The following is a 15,172-nucleotide window of genomic DNA, read 5'->3' as shown; positions in this document are numbered from 1 at the left end:
ATTTTCATTTCTAATGAATACGTAACCGTTATATATGCTTCCATTAGTAACGGATACACAACCGTTGCTAAATTTGGAAACATCTGAAAAAAATATTTAAATATTCTGGCCCCAATCGTTCCTGTCACCTTCTAACATACATATATCCCACATATTATACACAGCCTATCCATCCCACTAAAAACTTAAACATACACTTAGGTACAATAACGAGAACGAAAACACTTAAACCAAACATATATACTCCATAATTCATTCATAAATCGCAAGTCTTAACTTTGATTACATTTTATTCAACAATGAGACAATAACCAAAAATATAATAACAATCAAAAACTCATTAAGTCTTTTGATACATAGATAGAATAAGTTCTAATAGCTCTAAAACGAAACTTTTTGATCTCTCATATTGTCCTTCCTCTAGCAATCATAAAAGTTATCGACACCTGCAACCAGACCAATGACACCAAAAAGAAATTAAGAAAATAGATAGAATCGATACACAGTAGTAAGTAAAATTTGTGTAAGTTAGATTCATAAAACCAAGACGTTAAGAAACTATAAAATATGCGTAATAGGTCAAAAGGGTTTAAGCTAGAAACAACTCGATAAAATCTAAATTACGTTCGTAATGAAATAAAATAGTTTATATGCCATTCAAAATTTAATAACTTCCAAGGGAACCAACCTTTCCTAACATACAAAAACTTAACATATAAACTATAGAGGTTCCTTAAATGAAATTGCAAAATAGTACCTAACCTTTCCACTAATAGGTAGCAAAACATGTAACTGTAAGATATGGAAAGATCATCGAAGTTTTGAACCCCACACAAAAACTCAGGTTATGCATATCCACATACCAAAGCAAGATTTCTATTTAATTAATAGTGAGACTGTGATCTTAGGACTTTTAAGATGATATCCACCGAACCATGTGTGTATTGTAAGTGTCCAATAGCTCATCTAGTTAAGGCTCTCGTGGTTGTATCCGGAGGTCCTAGGTTTGTGTAACGCCCCAAATCTCATGCAATTATATACCTAAGATACGTGACTTTTATAGTAAAATTTCGACAAAATCTCTTCTGTATTTTCGACATTTCATAAATATAAAACCTGTCATAACCTGAAAATTTAATAAAAATACATCCAAACCAAATATAAAACCTCATAACTCAGTCGTAAATTCAATTACTAAACGATATACTAATTCGTAAAACCAGTTACTTAACTATCTCGACCAATGCCAGTTAAGTCAACTAACCAATCCTCGAACAAGAAGAAAACTATAAATATACAAACATCCCAAAAACCCTAATACATGACTAGAAATTATGACATTTATAGCAATAAATATTTTAGTTATAGTAAAACTTACTCTCAGTGTCATTCCCGTATCTGTCTATTTGTAACCAAATGACATACGTAAAACATTAAACTTGAATCACTTAATTTTAGTTCTAAGGAAAAATATGTAAGGATTCGATATTAAACATATCACACTAAGCACGCTCTAACATATATAGTTACGAAATAAAACAACGATCCATCATTAAAAACAAAAAACTCTACAGGGTGGGTATCTATGGAAGCGGCTGTGTCAGGTGGCTGCCTACGTACCCTTTCAGGGATCAAGCCATACGTAGTTTTTCCTTAGAACTCAACAGTTCAACATTAGAATACTAGGTCCCATGCGTATTCAATGCCAAGAATAAAAATTTAACAATAGTCATACACAAACTAAAACCTTAGCTATAAAAGCCATAAATATCAAACTATAATCTCCTGCACATACCATTAGAACGTGAAAAACCAAACTATGGGATGATTAAACAACTCATCCCTTATACAACCACCACTCGACTCAAGCAATTCGTCGTACCAATCAAATTGATTTTAGTAGTTAGCTACATGCATTTCAAACATGTCACACCATATCGATAATGATAACTATGAATAGAATAACAAAAAATGTTTATCTAACAAGCATGCGACAAACAATAGTCGTTACATATATTTCTACTCAGAAATTTCAACTTCTAATTAAACTTAAGGGATTTATGGTAGAGATTACTTAGCTTAACTCCCATGGTGCTTAATTACTCCAATTTCATGAAATTTCTTAGAACTCGCTTCCAATACAACACCCCACTAAAAACCCTAGCTTGTATTGTACGAGGTGGATGAGTGTATCCTCAAAATTGTGAGAAGGAGACCAAGGAAGAGAAACCCCCAAATTCCAGAGAGAGAGCGAGAGAGAAGACCGAGAGTATCCCCCCTTTTTTCTGTTTTCCCCTGCCCTTATCCCCTCATTCCTTGCCATCCATCCGCCTTAGGCCCAAAAGCCCAACTCATCCAAAGGCCCAACAAAAATGGGGTTTTACAGTTTGACATTTGGGGGGGGGGAGTAATTTCTTTACACCTAGTTGCTTGTAAGCAACATCCTCTATTATAAAAAGGTTTTTAAGTTTTTTGATATTGAGGTCAGTGGCAGTTTTCTCATGCTCCACTTTTTGTTGTATTCCTTGGTGGTTTAACATGGTCTTTTCTGACCTTTAAACCTACGATTTTTTTGTCCAGTTCAACAAACAGCCTAGACAATGCTATATCAAAAAAGTATTTAATGTTTCTAGATAGACTCTATCCAGTGGAGCCAATGAGCCATACCTGAGCCTGTACTTCCATTTGATTTTTAGTCATCTTAGCAATTGTTTCCTTCAATAGATTCTGTCAAATGCAAGAGGCCGAAAAACAATATGCTTATTAATAGGACACGACACAAGTTGGTTCTCTTCGTATCTAATCTCTTCTGGAAACCTTAAAAAAATTGAAAGAAACACAGCTAATATTAAAATAAAACATGATTACCTCTTCTAAGACCAAAGACTCCTTATCATTCTCTAATTGTTTGATTCTATCAGCTAAGTTGGCCTGCAATTAAAAGGGAAAATGTAAAACAACCTATAGATTGGGCAGTTAATCAGAAAATAAACATGAAAAATGTACCATTCCGTGAGAGTGATCTGTGTGTGGCATTGCAATTCGATCTTCCAAGACAGAAGAGTGTGTTGCATCTCCATTAGTATATATCTTAACTTGGTGAAGATAGCTTCTGCAACATGCTAGCTTCTCAAACATACCAATCAACCAATAATAATAATAACCTGCGTCATAATAATAATAATATGCAACAAGACAGTAAAAACCAACAACCTTCAGATGCATACCAATCAACCAATAATAATAAAAAAAAAAACTAACAAAACCCAAATTAATAACTATAACCTGCGTCTGAATCTCTGGTGGCTCACGGTTCCTTTTGTTAGTACGAGAATGAACCCTCACAACATGTGAGTGAATCGCACACGAAACACAGTACTTCATCTTAGCATACAGCTTAGGTAGAGTTATATTCTTTATTCAAAACTGCAAAACCAAAATACCCATCATCAAAAATCCAATTAATTCTTAAGTCATCTTAACCTACTAGTTCTGAATTTGACATTAATACCTTCATCTGCTAGTTTCATAGACTTGGATGATCCTTATGAAAATGGCATTTCACCATCATTTAAGAAAAATTCTTAACCCTAGATAGAATATTTGACCATGCAGCCAAACAGTTCTGAAATAAACTTGGTCCTCCACCTGATGTAGTGTGTAGCCCAGTCAGAAGGCGGATGCTGCTTCAAAGTAGCATTCAATCCTTGCCAAACCATTCAACACAACTCCGGTGACTAAAAACATAGCCTAAGTAAGAAATGATAATTCAAGTGCAATTATACGACGAATGCATTTATTTTTTGAACATGTCATTTGGTGGAAGAAGGATCGACGTTTAGTGTCCGTTTAGTGAGTCCAAGAGGTAATGTAACTAACACCAGTTGACAACTCAGTTTCTACTTTCTACTTTTATCATTCTAGTTCTTCATGTTAAAAGTAATTGTGTTTGCATTCAAGTATATAAACCAAACATTTTTTGTACCATTCAAACAAATGATCATACCATTCATCAGTAGAGCTCCCTTAGACATTACAACCCAATGAACTGCTCCCATTCCTATTGAGAATGAACCCATGTATAAGAGCTACTCAGTTCAAAGAAAAGGTTTTCAGTGCACTATTACTACCACATACCACATGAAGGGATCATCTTCCAACTTTATCGACTAAACTTGCACCAATTGCAGTTACTACGACCAGTAAATCAGTATTAGACGTACATTTTAAATTAACTGTTTCAAGACGAGATGTCATCTAAATCCTATATCGTCATTTGACTTACAAACAGAAGGAAGCCATAGAGCATAATGTATACTACAACACATCACATAAATACCAATTTAAATTCATTAAGAATTAAACCAACAAGTAAAATTCAGTTGGCCACCTATATTCGACAAAGCTAACTTCTGACTCCCATATTCAAATGCAATGAAACTTGGTTAGTTTGAAAATACGGACAACGTGCCAACTTTTCTGCCTAGGTCACTGAAGCTTAAATTTGACTCTTTAACTATGCTAAAACGCAGCTGGAAATCAGTCCAGTACTAGTGAACTGGTCAGCCTACGACACGTGTGTCCATCCTTCTATTAAGCCTACAAGTTGTAAACCAAGACTATGGATACCTTAGAGTAACTACTGACTTGACCCTTGAACATCCAAAGATACAAAGAAAGCAAGAAAAGATCAGACCAGTGCATGGTGGTGATTAGATTAAAATAACTATATGCAAAAGGTGTAGGAAATTGAGCTGGAATAGTCCAACTTTCAAAACCCATAACTCCCAGCACTAGAACCGTTAGAAATTAGATATAGAGACCTAACTTTTCATCCTAGGTCACTGAAACCCAAATCCAACTCTAACTACGATAAAAACGAGCATAAACTCAGTCCAGTGAAACTATTCCAGGACAGGCAGCAGGACAAGTGTTCTCTAAGTTTTAATTCTATAGCAAATGAACCACCAATATGAAACATTTGAGATAATACTTACCAGATCCTCCTTGCAATTCAAACGTCTCCTCCAACATTTGATAAGTTGAAGTCTCCAAGAAAGAAGAGTCCAGCATCAAACTTTGGTACGGTACTCACTTGAGTCACTTCAACTTCAATCATTCAAGCAAATAATAAAATCAGACTCATGTTTATTGAAGGTACACTTCAGCAACCCAAAATAATCCTTAATTCAGATGCCAATAGTGTCAATTTCACCAAAGAGTAACTAAGAGCTTGTTCTAAATGATTGTAATAGTCCCTCAAAATCCCCTAGTAACAATTATATGCTAACCTCCTTCAACCTCCAACTATTATTAACAGCAAACAAACTTTCAATTGTCTATATAAAGCTTTCTAAAATAATAGGGAATAAACTAAGAAGGTGGGTTAATAAGGATTTATAAAAGCCACAATTAAAATATGTTGGAAAAATAGAAGAGATGATGTTCCTCTATACTTCACCCTTAGTAATTTTCTCCTTGCTTCCTCTAATTCCTCACATGATCGATAAGAACAAAAGAAAACCAACTCTTTTTCTTACAAACTTCTAAAAATACAAGAAGTTCACAAAAGCGGGACCCCAATAGAAATGGCAATAAGCCTCAATTGCTTATAAGAAAAATTTGAGGGAAAGAAGGCATAAGAATGATTTCGTCCTCTTCCTTTTCTAGTCTCTCTGTTGACTCCCTCGAAGGTGATATATAAGCCTCTCCTGTACGTCCCCCTCCTCTTTTCCAACACGACTGAGTTTTTTTTTTTTCGATCCCCCCTCTACTAAAGAATAACCCACCAACAGTTAAAGCCTTCCCATATTCTTTAGCAATCCAAAACCGACCCATTGACCCATACATGTCATGAATAAGGCCCAATACCGAAACTGAACACTCACCAAGTCTACACTAGGGGTGGGCAATGGGCCGGGTCGGGCTAGCCCGGCCCTAAACATTTAAAGTCTTTCAAATATTAGGGCCGGGTCGGCCCGGCCTTAAAGTTAGTATAGGGCCGGGTCACAAGTCTAAACCTCAAGCCCTTACCCTACCCTAAGCCCTCTTTAAAGGCTTTAGGGCTGGGCCTATATATTTTCTTTTTTTTTTACTACATCGGGTTTTTAAAACTCATTTATATTACAAAATGTACAATAATCTACAAACTCAAAGTCCAACCAATCTAGTAATAATCTTGTATAAGTCCAAAATTTAAAATGCACATCCACAATCTAATGAATCAAGACATCGAGAGTTCGAATTTGTTCTTCCTCAGACTCAAACCTCACTAAAATTACATTTTAAATTGAAATACATAGACAAATAATTATATTATCATTTTAAAGGAAGAAGTAATAGATATAAAGAAGAAACATAATAGTTTTGGTTAAGGGTCATGGAAGTTGTTAAACTATTTGTAATATCATAAATTATTTCTATAATAGATTCAAACAAATATAATATTACCTTTCTTCTAATTTAAAAAGTGATTCAAGCTTTGTATATGGAAATGAAAATATTGGCTTTTGAACAAGTGATGGAGAAAGGTTTGAGATTACAAATGTCATTTTTTTGACAAAGGTTGTTTTTTGGTTTCTATGTTACAAATGTCCGCTCAGTATTTTTTTTTTTTAATGGTGTGGAAGGAAATCTTTAGTTTTAGACTTGGCTTGGATGTGAATAAAAATATAATTTATAAGAAATAAGTGAGAAAAGAAATTGAGAATAATAAGTTATGGACTTTGACTTGATGATCAAAGGAATAAAGTTTTATTTTTATTAGGCTAGTGCTCATTGTTCTTCATGGTACATTAAGTTGACAAGTTTTTGTTATATAAGACAAGTTATTGGAAGTACCCTTGGGTGTAAGTGATAAATTACAAAGGACAATGTTATTTTAATTGAAAATATTTAACAAAGAGTTGGACAATTATGGTATGTGTATTTATAGTGAAAGTGTGAAACAGGGGCGGTTAGGGCTTGGTTGGAATTCGGGCTAATAAAGTAATTTGAATTAGGGTCGGCCTATGTTTTAGAATCTTAGCCCCTAGCCACGCCTAGAAGGCATTAGGGCCGGGCCGGGCCGACCCTAAACTCTGTGAGGGCTTTAGTTGTGAGGGCTTTATAGGGCTTAGGGTCGGGTCGGTCAGGGCCGGGTTAGGGTCGTTAGGGCCAAATTCCCACCCCTAGTCTACACCTATTTTACAAAATAACTTAAAAGAGTTGGAAAAAAGGCGAGGTGTTACATTTCTCCGTCCCTTTCATTGAGCTATTAGTATTAGAATGTTGTCACACCCTAGAAATAAGTCCTTTCTCATAGCGACGTAGACAAACTAGCAGTTCACCAATTTACAAGTAAAAAGAGAGAGAGAGAGGATAAATATCAAAGACTGTCTCTCTTTCGAAGTCTCGTCAACATTCCCACTGTCTACATCTTCATCACCAAGAAATGGGGCTCAGCCCTTTGGTTTTGATCCGGATGAGTATAGACCCCTTTCTATTGGCCCATACCACATAACCTCCCTATTTATCGGCCATATTACATAAACTCCCTGCTTTCCAATAACAGCAAAAATCCAATCCGATTTCTATTTCCTATTTTATTTTATTACCCGTTTTACCCTTTTTACATATTCATCGTAATTTCGACCAAGAAGAACCAGAGAACACCGATTCATCTGTTTGGATAACACAATTTGACCTCTTTTGTTTCTCAATTGAGAAAAACACCGATTCATCTGCTTGTATAACACGATTTGACTTACTTTGTTTCTCAATTGACGAAAGAAGGTTAGACGCTGAAGAGATTCACCTCTTTTCCATCTTCTTTGCGATGAATCTATGAGTTAAATTGCTTGGATAACACAATTTGGCCATGAAAATTTAAAAGTTAAATTGCTGAAAATATTGTTTCGGTGGTGATATTGACTATGTAAAAATACATTTACATATGTTCATTAATTTGATTTTGTTGTTTTTCGCAAATGCAGACATGGATGGGACTGCTCTTTTTGCTATTATGTACGAGACGCAAATTATGAGCGTCCGTGTCGGGACTAACGATATGATTTCTGATTTGAAGCGTACGATTTCTGAAAAGTGGCCAGACCTTACTCCATTGTCTATAGAACTGTCTTTTGTAAGGGATTCAAAGCGTATTGTGATAGATACTGACTCGGAGCTTCAATCCCTTGTTTGCTTCAATTTGGTTAAAAGTTCTGATACATTTTTTATAACAACATTTTTGCTTTGTGTGACGATGGTTCTAGTTCCAAAATCTCTCTTCAGGCTTCTTCTTGTACTTCTAGTTCTTCTATGTCTTCTGCTACATATGATGAAAAATATGTTAATGTCGCTTTTTTGCCTATTTTGACTGGTGTGGGACAGAGATCTCCTGGTGGTGCTGCCAATTTTCGTGTTGTGCTTTTACGCCATTGTCTTGTTAATAATTATAGAGTTCTTACTAAGAAGAATTATCCTGATAGAGTCACGATTGAGTGTTATTTGAAGACTGAAACCGGGTGTCTATGGAGAGTTCACGCATCCAAGAAGTATAAGATGCCAAAGTTCTTTGAAATAAAGACAATGGAAGCAAAACACACATGTGGAGCTGGATTCGCTGACGTTAACAATCCCCCAGTGAATAGTAAACTTGTAAAGAGTATTGTTTTAAATATGGTGAGAGACAAGCCTTTGATTAAGCCAGGTGAAATCATTGACCATTTTCTAAGGGTATATGGTGTGAACTTGAATTATTACTTTGGGCATATCGGCGTAGATGTTGCATTGAAGGAGATACATAAGGACTATGCTTTATCTTATCATCAGTTACATTGGTATGTTGGAAAGCTGAAAGAAACCAATCCAGGGAGTCATTTTGTTTTGGAAAAGGAATCAACAGCAGGAAAGTTCAAGAGATTATTTGTTGCATTTGGTGCTTATATTCACGGCTTTAACTTCTGTCGTCCTATGCTTTGTTTGGATGGAACTTTCGTGAAAACAAAATACAAAGGGTGTGTCTTGTTAGCTACTGCCAAAAATGCAAATAGGAGTATGTCTTTTTGAGTTTGTGACTTTTTACATAGTAGTTCATAGTAGTTTGTAAAACTGAACAAGCATAAACTATGAAAATTTATGTTCACATCAGATGTTTAGTCTATGAAAATTTATTTTTATATATATGAGTTAAGTTTTCATAATGAGTATGGTACGCAAAACCAAATCAGTAATTGATGTTTATTTGTGTTCCAGGTATTTTTCCAGTAGCTATGGCGGTTGTACTTTCTGAAACTGCTGATAATTGGGATTGGTTCTTGGAGCAACTTAGGTTGGTGGTCTCCAAAGATCGTAGGCTAACTTTTATATTTGACAGAAACCATGGTCTACTCATGGGTGTCCCTCGCATTTTTCCTAATTCCCATCATGGTTATTGTTTGTGGCACCTTAAAAATAATCTTAATTCAGCTATGCCCAGCAACCATTGCTTCCGCTTGTATACCCTGGATCTTTTTTCAGACCTTACCTATGCTGGGACGCACCATGAGTTTGAGAAAGTGATGACTGATTTTCGAGATGTTTGTGGCAATCAAGTGAAAACATTTTTGTCCACCATAGGTTATGAGCATTGGTGTAATGCTTATTTTCAAGGAAATAGATATGGCGATATGTGTTCCAATATTGCTGAAAGCTTCAACTCTTGGATCCTACTAGAACGGCACTTGCCTATCACTGCAATGGTGGACAAGATCCGTGGAAAAATTATGAAAATGATGTCTGATCGGTGGGAGTTAGCTAGGAGCTGGACTACTATCTTATGTCCATCTATGGAAACTTTATTGGTTGAGAGGATCGAGGTGGGGAGAAGTTGGGTGGTTCTCAAGTCAAGGGAGGGTATTTTTGAGTTGCATGCTACTCATACTCACTTGGTTGACTTGAATAGAAGTCACTGCTCTTGTAATTGGTGGAGAATCGAAGGATTCCCTTGTGCACACGCACTGCGCTCTATTTTGGCTGATGGATTGAATGTGTATACTTACTGTGATAAATTCTTCTATTCTCAGACATACCATGATAGTTATTCAAGAGATATAGTACCTGTGGAGAATAGTAAAATGCCTGCTAAGATACCAAGTGTGCCTGATTTACTACCTCCGGATCTGAAAAAGAAGATGGGGAGACTAGACAAGAAATGGAAGCACAGCACGGGTGCTACAAGAGGTAGGAAGAAGAACAAGGGCCCTTGCTATGGCTACCACAACCCAAGAGTGGGCTCCACTCCTACAACATGCTCTGCACCGGTTCAATGAATTTGCATTTTTTCATCTATTCTTTGATGTTGCTCGTATATGAAAAACAAGATGTCAATGAACTTGTTGGATTTTATAGTTTGATGTTGGATTTTATATGTTACGTTTTTTAGTTGGAGAATGAAAATATAGTTTTACATAGTAACTTTTGGGGATGAAATTAACCTGACACCTGACAAATTTTATGTAAATGTATTTTTACATAGTCATTATATATGTAAATATATATTTACATAATAACTTTTGGGATTGAAAAGTTCCAGACAGACCAAATGTATGTAAATGTATTTTTACATAGTCATATATATGTAAAACTATATTTACATAGTCACTAAAGCTATGCAAACTTAAATTTACATAATACCTTTTGGGAATGAAATTGGCCTGACACCTGACAGAATATATGTAAATCTATATTTACATAGTCATTATATATGTAAATCTATATTTACATAGACACTTAAGCTTTGCTTTGCAATTTAGTAGATGTTTGAGCTAGCTTTGCTATCCAATTTAGTAGATGTTTGAGATGAAATGGTGATCAGTTGGATTCATATATACTAAATCTGTCCACTCCAGGAGTTTAGGTTTGTCGTCTTTCCAATTTGCACAACCTTGGATGACAACAAAAGAGCAAAACTTGTGCATGCATGATAACTCTTGGCTTTAACATAAAATGGACATATACGCCATGGACTCTTTTTTTTTCTCGCTAACATAGGTCATGCACTTGTACAAAGGTAATAAATAATGAAATGAACAGGAAGGTAGCCGTCATGTGTTTGGCTCTTATATCTAAGGGAGGTTATGAACAAGAGTGAAGAGTGATTGAAGCTATACTACTCATTTTATCGAACTCAAGAGTGAGTGAAGCTATTCCTTTGGGGTCGGCCCGATGTCTATGCAAAACTCCTTCGGTATGCAAATGCCAAGCATATAACAGGAGAGAAATTACTGGTAATTAGATTTTCTTTGTTGGGTCAAGAATTGAAAAATGTTACATTTTAACAGTTGCCTGAGCTAGATGAGTTTCATACAAGAATAAGCTTCCTACAAAAAACATCATTAACCTAAAGGCTCACCTCTCACCTACAATCCAAAATCACCTAACCAGTAATTTATAGCAAGCATGGTTCCAGAAACTTACTTTGTTGTTGTTAATGCTTTGTGCAGATTGCGAAATGCATAACCTACTTTCAGTTGTTACGTAACCAAGGATTTACAATGGGACTCTATTGTAATGCATTTAGCAATCTCTGAAGCACAAATGCGGGACCATGGTCCCTGTATTTTGCACATTAAAATATCAAGAAGCACATATTACATTTAAAAGAGCATAACGACCTAAAGAGTTGAAAAACATATTAAACAGAATTGACAGTAAATATAAATGCATAAAGAACCACATTATATATAAATGCAATCTGAAGCTAGTTGCAGAATATGCAGACCAATATTAAATAACTCCAACACATTAACAGTAACAGTACATCATAATCGAACACTCCCGAGTTAGAATGGTTCCAATGTTTTAACACAAATAAGCACAACGTAATAAACTAGAAATACGGAAAATCAGTTCTTCATTTCTTGCATTCTTCTTTTGGATCCCATTTTTCTTGTTGGCTTGATATGATCTCATATGTCAGGTTAACCCTCAATTGTTTCACGGCTTCTAGCATTATATCTTGGATAGCTTTTCCACATATTATAGCCTTCACAAACAAAATGACGAAAAAACCACAATCTGAATTGAAAATGCAAAAAAAGAAGTTTAAGATAAGAGATAAGAGATTAAAAAGACATTTAAGTTTGAGAAGTTAAGTTCTTACGATTCTCCTTGTTGTGGGCATGCTCCAACTTTGATATCTTTCATCAAATCCACATCTGGCAACCTTAGCTCCTGACGCCTACATCTAATAGCTTCCACCACCCTCTCTTGCTGCATTAAATTGAACAAAAAATTACCAAAACTATGTAAATATATATGCAAATCTATATTTACATAGTAACTGACCTATGTAAATATAGATTTACAAAGTAACTTAAAATAAAATTTCACTTACCAACATTTTAGCATATTCTAACGGAATGTATTTCTTCTTCTCGTAGTTCCTTGGTCTTAAAGAGTCATAGTGTGCCCATTCCCAATTCAAAGTATCAACATGAAGCAAAGTCCAGTGATAACCATTTTTGAATTTTCTTAACTTGGGACTATTTATGATGAAAAATTGATGAGTGACCTTGTTGTCCAACTGTTTTAGGACATCTGTGACATAGACTTTCATGCCTTGTTTCTGGTTATCTTTTAAAGCCAGCTACAACAAATAAGAACAACAACATCTTTATGCCTTGTATGCATATTCAGTTGAATTTACATATTCAACTTCAGTAATTAAATTACATGGAAGATGCTTACCCATGCAAATGATGAGAAATGGAGACACTTTGGTGGAGAAGATCCAATTAGCTTTTCCACTTCCTTGGAGAGTTGGAAGTGCACGTACCAATCAATGATCTACCATAAACAGTACGAAAAATTACTAAATTGCAAGTTTTTTCATTTCAAAAGATTTACCTTGTCACTGACGAAGAAGTTCAACATCAGGTGGTTCATGTGTTCCCCCTGTATTTTCAAGTGCATTTGAATGTCCATCAACGCAATTGTACTGCAATATGCATACACGATCAAAACAATTTGTGCAATTACATAGACGATAAGAAAAACTTGCAAATATTTATGAAAAGTAAATTTTACTTCTGGTTTGCTTTTCTGAAAAAACTTTCCACCAATGTCAACTTCTCTTTATCAAGTAGACTCCACAGCTTGGTTGAATGTGGTTTTGACATAGGCCTTCCTATGGGCGAGGGTGGTGGAGTCTCGAAATCATCTGCATCAATCACTGGTTCATCATCCAATTCAACAACTTTAGTATTCCTTGTTTGCTTCTTAATATTTCTGAACTCATATATTGTTGATGTTTTCTTCATCCGTTCCCTTTCCTTCACTTTCTTAAACATCGAGTTAGGTTTTCCCTCACCTTTTCCCTCCTCCTCTTCATCTGACTTTGTCTCGCTGCTTTCCTCTTCTCTATCCAACTCGAATTATTCCTTTTCAGCCAACTCAACCAACTCTCCACATGTCTCTTTCTCAGACAACTCTTCCTTTTCAGCCAACTCTTTCTCGGACAACTCAGACTCTCTTTTGCCCTCCTTTTCAACCAAATCCACATCTCAGTTCTCTACCCCTTCAACTATATCTACATCTCTATGTTCATGATTTTCAAACATATATTCTAGACTCTCTTCACAAACTATTCTCGTCAGTCTACCAAGTTCACCCCTTAAATCTTTACTAAGTTTCCTTAACTCTTTATTATCCCTCATCAACTCAGCATTTTCCATCCTCAAGCTTTCAGCTTCACTTTGGTGGTGTTCAGGGTATAAATTCATACCACAGAAAAATGGGCCCCACTGTGCACCATGAGAAACTCCAATTTAGCTTCAGAAGTCGTTTTCCAATTCTGTAGCTCCTCAACCCTACCCTCATTTTCGTGCAAGCGAGTTGTGAGCTCTTGCGCTTGTCTCTCATAGTCCTCAGCCTGTCTCTCAGCCGCCTCAGCTCTCATCCTAAGGTCTTCAACCTCTGGATTATTGTAACTGGAGGATGATAGTGGATCCACGACGTATCCAAGACCCATGACATAACCAGGTTTTGTACCTAAGACTTTGTCAGCAATTTCATCCTCGGTCATAGGGGTAGAGCCTTCTTGTAGGGACTAAGTCTGCATCTCCAACATTTTATCCTATGATTTGAAATACGACACAAGTATTAAATGAATACACTATTCATAAAACTAGAATTGCACACAAATAAGAAAAACCAAACTTGGTCATTACATAATTTTCTTGAGCTACAAGGCCAGACAAGCCTTTGCCTGGGTTATAATACATCATGCGATAAAATTCAATCCTTCCGGGCTCTTGTTGAGTCTCTGCATTAACCTGTAACAAGCTTAGAAAGATACATCAATATGTTGATACAAAATCTTGAAGTAGAAAAAGTAACAGATGAAAAGAAGGCTACTAAAAAATAATAAACGGTTTATACTACCTTATCTGCTCAGTGATTTAGAAAGGACCTTGAACCACCATGGTGATTAACCTTCTTCTACCCACGATTTGCCTTGTTTTTTGTGCTGAGTTTCTACCATAGGAAATATTTAGTTAGAAATACAATAAAAGATAATTACAAAAAATCATATAAATTACTTTGGATTTTTCTGTTTCAAACCAATCAGAAAGCAATTCCCAATCCCCTTGTGTGACCATCCCCTCATATGGCTCCCGTCTACGTTGGTCATTTGGGAGACCTTTGTAATATTTGTGCAGCCTGCACCTGTACTCTTTGAGGTGCTGCCCAAGATACTTATTAACAACCCTTTCTACATGCGGCAGATGTATATCAATGTCAAAGCTCTTCTGCAAACAAGTTATGCATGCAATACAATGTTAAAAAAGATAAATAAAGAAACAATATAACTAGTAATGATGTTTTATTACCATTATATGTTCGTGCATCATATTAACTTTTGACTTGAACTCCTTCTTCACCTTTCTCCAGTTTTGAACTGCTAGAGGTGCATACCTGCGGCAAATTATGCCAACTTCATAAGCAAATTGTTCACTCCAACTCCCTACAGGTTTTGACCTCCCTGGTGGAATCTTAATTCTCAGTTTTTGACCTGTCCTTGCTTTATGATTGATTAGAGTTGTGTTCTTTGCTTTACCTGTTTTTTTAGTGGGGAGTAATGGTGTCGAAGCTGTTTATAAAAAAAAAAAAAACTCAGTATGCCGCAAAAAGCTAAAAGTTTTACTTCTTA

General features: G+C 35.7%; 1 protein-coding gene and 1 long non-coding RNA gene across 8 annotated transcripts; one reads left to right on the top strand and one right to left on the bottom strand.

The window, feature by feature from the left end:
* Window positions 1-225: 225 nt before the first annotated feature.
* LOC147482020 (uncharacterized) lies at window positions 226-5,787 on the bottom strand. Of its 7 annotated transcripts, XR_015204019.1 has the most exons (10): window positions 5,462-5,600; window positions 4,998-5,109; window positions 4,138-4,193; window positions 4,007-4,060; window positions 3,512-3,737; window positions 3,286-3,426; window positions 3,007-3,164; window positions 2,869-2,931; window positions 2,668-2,727; window positions 226-446 (listed from the first exon to the last, which is right to left on the bottom strand). It is a non-coding gene; the product is annotated as an uncharacterized LOC147482020 (long non-coding RNA). The 7 variants fall into 7 exon arrangements; XR_015204017.1 differs by lacking the exon at window positions 4,138-4,193 and having other exon boundaries at window positions 5,462-5,724; XR_015204018.1 differs by lacking the exon at window positions 4,138-4,193 and having other exon boundaries at window positions 3,512-3,750.
* A 3,464-nt stretch (window positions 5,788-9,251) lies between these two features.
* Window positions 9,252-10,289, top strand: LOC147482019 (uncharacterized). Its single transcript, XM_086579163.1, has one exon. It carries the CDS (start codon window positions 9,252-9,254, stop codon window positions 10,287-10,289), a length of 1,038 nt encoding a protein of 345 aa, XP_086435289.1.
* Window positions 10,290-15,172: the final 4,883 nt, after the last annotated feature.

Source organism: Coptis chinensis, chromosome 8 (genome assembly GCF_015680905.1).
Source record: "Coptis chinensis isolate HL-2020 chromosome 8, ASM1568090v1, whole genome shotgun sequence".
Classification (NCBI taxonomy): Eukaryota; Viridiplantae; Streptophyta; class Magnoliopsida; order Ranunculales; family Ranunculaceae; genus Coptis; species Coptis chinensis.
The sequence above is the reverse complement of the archived record's forward strand: the minus strand, read 5'-3'. Positions and strand labels throughout refer to the sequence as shown.